Source organism: Tupaia chinensis, unplaced genomic scaffold, assembly GCF_000334495.1.
Source record: "Tupaia chinensis unplaced genomic scaffold, TupChi_1.0 Scaffold143758_1, whole genome shotgun sequence".
Lineage (NCBI taxonomy): Eukaryota > Metazoa > Chordata > Mammalia > Scandentia > Tupaiidae > Tupaia > Tupaia belangeri.
This window is the reverse complement of record NW_006203607.1, coordinates 1,474,417-1,479,340: the sequence shown is the minus strand read 5'-3', so window position 1 is coordinate 1,479,340 and position 4,924 is coordinate 1,474,417. Positions and strand designations below refer to the sequence as shown.

The following is a 4,924-nucleotide window of genomic DNA, read 5'->3' as shown; positions in this document are numbered from 1 at the left end:
TTTTTTTTTTTTTTTTGGCAAAAATCTTTTAAAACACACACACACACAACTTAAAAACTTCTAAGTTATTCTTAAATTAGAATATATTAAAACAATTACTTTAAACCAAAATGAAGAAAGCTGGAACACTGGGGCTAGCAGGTGGCATAGTGGTTACAGTGCTGGACTTACACATGGCCAATCACGGTTTGAATCCCAGATCCAGTGGCTTGAAAATCATGCCATACATGTGTACGTGATCAAAATTGCAGAAGGAGAAATGGAGGACAGGGCGTTGTGGCACGGCCATCCCCTATGGGGCGCTCTCTCACTTCCCCTCTCTGGCGAGCACTCACACACCCTATGACAAAAACCTTTTAAAAAAAGGGAGTGGGAAGAAAGCTGGGACATTGATAACGTTAGGTTAAAAATGATGAAAGCACGTGGCCTGGAGTCCTGAGCTGCTGCTTTTCTCCCTGTCCGACCTCTCCCCAGTACATAGATTCCACGGACCTGGAGCCGAGCACCCTGCAGGAGGAGCCTGTCCGCTACCACGAGGCGTGGCAGAAGCTCTGCAGTGCTCAGTAAGTGGTGGTCTCCCTCTGGTTTCCAGGGCTTTTCGGGTCTCACAAACAGTCCTGTATTCTCACGTGCTCATAGTAGGCCATCTACTTGTTAAAACATCTCTGGGGGCTGACAGGTGGCATGGTGGTTTAGGCGCTGGACTCCCACATGGCTGACTGTGGTTTGAATCCTGGACATGGTGGCTTGCATTCTCACTTTGCCTGTCTCTCTCTGTCTCTCTTTTCCTGATCAAATTAAAATAGTAATAATGATAATGAATAAAGTTAAATAAATAATTCTTAAAAAAATAAAGAAAAAACAATCTCTGGATTACTGAGAAGGCCAGTGCCTCGTGATTTTCACCACGCATGAGTAGAGCTTATCCCTGTAGTCGGATCTGAAGAAAACCTGTTCTGATTCTATTGCTCTTGTTTGTTGTATGCATCTATCGATGAGGCTTATTTTTTTATTTATTTATTTTTTACCAATTAGAGATTTTTATTTTTTTGCAAACAACTGAGTAGCTTACATCAGTAAAGAATTTATTGGAAGACCATTAGGCAGTTCACAGAATTGATAGAAACATTGTTGAACCAGGTTTGGAAACCGGCATGAACCAGGGAAGGGCGGACTATTCAGAAGTCTGCCAAGACAAGGCCACAGTAAAACTCTGATTAAGAGTGTCATCACTGAACACTTATTACTGTGAGATTGTCGAGGCTTATTTTAAAGATTTTTCATCCAGGACTTTGAGGAGTGGATGAAGGAGGCCACTGTACCATCTCCTTTTTTACTTAAAATAAACATTTTATGTTACTATGAAAACCCTATAGGGAACCAGCAGTTAGTGTAATGGCTGTGTCGCTGGACTCCCACATAGTCGATTGCAGTTCGCGTCCCAGACCCGGTGGCTTAAAACTCACGCCGGGCGCGTGTGCGTGCGTGCCCAAGATCCTGAGAGGAGAATGGAGGAGAAGGGATTGTGGCGTGACCATCCCTCCTGGGGGGTGATTTCTCCCTTTCTGTCTCTCTGTCTCTCTCTGTCTGTCTGGCGAGCGCACGCGCCCTGTAGTGAAAATCTCTCCCCCCCCAAACAAAACCCTATAGGGGCCATCGAGGGGCACGGTGGTTAAGACGGCTGGATCCTACATGGCTGACTATGTGGTTCAGGTCTCAGACCAGCTAGGTGGCTTAAAAAACTTGCCAGGCATGCACGTGTGCATCATGCCCAAAGCTGAGAGGAGGGACATACGGAGAAGAGGGGACTGCAGTGTGACCATTCCCCATGGCGGGAGCGTGCTTTCTCACTTTCTGTCCCTCTTTTCAGTGAGTGCACATGCCCTCTGGGAAAAATTAAAAACAAAAAAGCCACGGTTTGTATGCAGCTCCTAAGTGTGTGGTGTTACATACACTGTACAGTCTTTCAGTGACCCAGTGTAGGTCCAGTAACGAAATCCGCGGTGTAATGGCACAGTGTCCCTACCTTGGAAGCTGGGCTGGTGGACAGGGCAGTCGCCTAGGGTTTGTTCTCTTGTGCAGTGGAGTCCTGGTTCCGGGAGGATTTGGGGTTCGAGGAACAGAAGGAAAAATCCACGCCATCGCCTGGGCCCGGAAGCAGAAAAAGCCTTTTTTGGGTAAGGAGCTTTGTGGTCCAGTCCTCACTCTGAGAAGGGGAGAGTGAGAAAAGGTGCCCCATGGGAACCTGCAGAGGAAGCGGGGGTCTGTGGGAACAGAGCGCACCTGCTGCCTTTCCCACGGCCCACAGACAGGCGCCCCTGGACTTCTTTGGGGAGAATTCAGACTCCCGCAGTGGGATGGAGCTGAATGAGCTATCCGTGAGGAAATACTGGCCGTCAGCGAGCCCGGGTGTTGGCGGTGCGTGTGAGATGGGACTCTCTGTCCCCCTCACTTGGCACCTCAGCTGACCAGTTGGGGTGAAGTGGTTCAAGGTGCCCCCCACCACTGCGAATTCTAGTAATATCTCAGTGATAACTTAGAGAAGGAAACTCAAATTTTAAAGTACTGACTATGTTGCTTTTTTATAAAATTGCATTTACTTTGCAAAACCGGAAACTGTGTTCACGTAGACCCAGGGTTTGAAATCTGATCCGACAGAGCGTCACAGCAGGGTGGGCCTGTTTATAGCAGGAAGTCCTGAGTTTGATTATGATTCTGTGAACAAGCGGTACCCCAGGTCCATGGTGGGCTGGTGGGAAGTGTTGGCGCTGCCCTCTCAGTGGCTCTGTTTCTCCCCCCCGGAAGGTGTGTGCTTAGGAATGCAGTTGGCCGTGGTTGAGTTCTCCAGAAACGTGCTGGGGTGGCAAGGTAAGCACCCGTTAAGAGACTCGGTAAGTTCCTGCTCGACCCGGCTGCATCTCGTTGATGGGAGCGGTGGAGGAGGACAGGCCTGCTTTCTCAGAACCTCACAGGGGCTGCCTGCTCTCCGAGGTGCAGCTGGCTCCTTCACACGGGAAGGAGGGGGCAGAGCTGAGCAAGCAGACCTTCAGGTCCTGCCCCCGCATTTCCTGTTCTTGAAATTCTCTTGCTTTGATCACTGGCCGCCATCCTGGAGCTGCTTCCCGGCCAGAAGAGCCCGGCCCAAATGAGGCCTGTGCATTTATTATAAACTCGGGCTCTGGAGCTGGCGGACCTGGGTTTAGATTTTCTCTTGTCACTTGCTAGGGCTGATTTTAGGCAAGTTACTTAGCCTTCTGGGTCTGTAAAATAATGCCTGAGTAGTCCTTTGCAGTGCCTGGCACACACACAGTGCCCAGACTCTACCCGCTGTCTGCCAAGCTGACTGGGTGTTTCCGTGGGCCAGGCCACAGCCGTTTACCTTTTCTCAGTATCCGCAGTCGATCTGTCACTTGGAGGTGGTAATTCAGCCCGGTCGTCCTACACATGGCAACTGGCTGGCTTCCAAAATGTCAGGTCCACTGCACAAGCCTTAGCAAGCTTGCTAGTGTCCCAGAGCAAGTGCCACGGCCACGCGCAGAGCCAGGATCGGGTTGGGTTGTTGGAGACTGGGGCAAACCTCCTGCGGGTGTGAGTCCGGGGTGTGTGGTTCGTGGGGCCACTGAGAACGGGCTGCCGCGGCCTTGATTACCCTGGGCAGCCCAGTCAATGAAGACTAGATTTTCGGAAGTTCTCTGGAAAGTAAACAAAGCATCTGAAGGAATGTACAAGCGTCCCGCCTCACGTATGCACGTGGAGTCTGTGGTGGCCGGCTTGTGGTCAGGCCTGGGTTTCGAAACACGTTGCCTTTTTCCTGAGAGGCTGCCTCACAGCCACTGATGGCATGGTGGCCCCGAGTGGTGGCAGTGCGCCCTTCAGTCCCAGCTCTGAGTCCTGGGTACTGCCTCACTTTTCCTGAGAGGCTGCCTCACAGTCACTGATGGCATGGTGGCCCCGAGTGGTGGCGGTGCGCCCTTCAGTCCCAGCTGTGAGTCCTGGGTACTGCCTCATTGCCTGTCCCCTCCTGGGCTGGCTCTCTAGGCTCCCTGAGACCTTTCACGTCCTTGACCCTCGGGTCTCAGGTGGCTGGTGACCCTGGTGATGAGCTTACTGTTGGGGTGAGACGTGGCCCCAGCTCAGGCCCAGGAGGGGAACAGAACGGAGCATTCACCAGAAAGAAGCAGGGACACAGCTCCAGGGACCCGGTCCTTCCCTTTCAGTCACTAGTGGTTTTGCTCCTGGTTAGACAGACATAATTCGGTACGGAATAGAAAGGTTACTTGGGTCCTGATGGGGCAGGTGAGTGGGACAGACACTGAGGGCGAGAGCAGTGGCGAAGGAACAGCACATGCTGTATGCATGGAGAGGGTCTGGAACAGCGGAGAAACGAGCCCACGTAAAAACCGTCAGAAACACTTCTAGTTTTGGTTTCCCCTTCTTATACAACTTGACTCCCAGAGAATTACAGATTTGATGGGGAAAAGGTCACCTGTGCTTGGGTGTCCCACATCTTATGTCCTGTGTAAGCTGTCCCTGGTTTTCGTTCTAATCCTTGGATGATTTTAAACCGAGGAGGGAGGTTGTGACTAAGGGTGCAGCAATGGGTAGTCATCAGTGTTGTTTGTAACTTTCTTCATGACACAGATGTTTTGACTTTCAGATGCCAATTCTACGGAGTTCGACCCTAAGACCAGTCATCCCGTGGTGAGTCAGGTGTTGGAGCCTCCACGGGGCCTAGAAGGCTGGCAGGGGGTGTTTATGAATGTGATTGATGGGGAGAGATAGGAAGTGAGACCACACGGGTCCATTCCGAACAACCCTGAGGTCTTATGCTTTCAGACCCACTGGATAGAGAACACCTGCTTTTCCTTCTGGGGTTCCTTACTGATCTTTCCAGCTCAGCACGAAAAGTGTGGTTGAGACCAGC

At 51.0% G+C, this 4,924-nt stretch overlaps 1 protein-coding gene across 1 annotated transcript in view; it reads left to right on the top strand.

Annotated features, from left to right (window-relative positions):
* CTPS1 (CTP synthase 1) overlaps positions 1-4,924 on the top strand; it is a gene marked incomplete in the record, with an annotated part of 47,724 nt that overhangs the window by 34,538 nt on the left and 8,262 nt on the right. Inside the window, 4 exon segments of the mRNA XM_027766886.1 lie at positions 475-563; positions 2,083-2,177; positions 2,806-2,868; positions 4,658-4,701. Coding sequence (XP_027622687.1) covers positions 475-563; positions 2,083-2,177; positions 2,806-2,868; positions 4,658-4,701 — 291 coding nt within the window.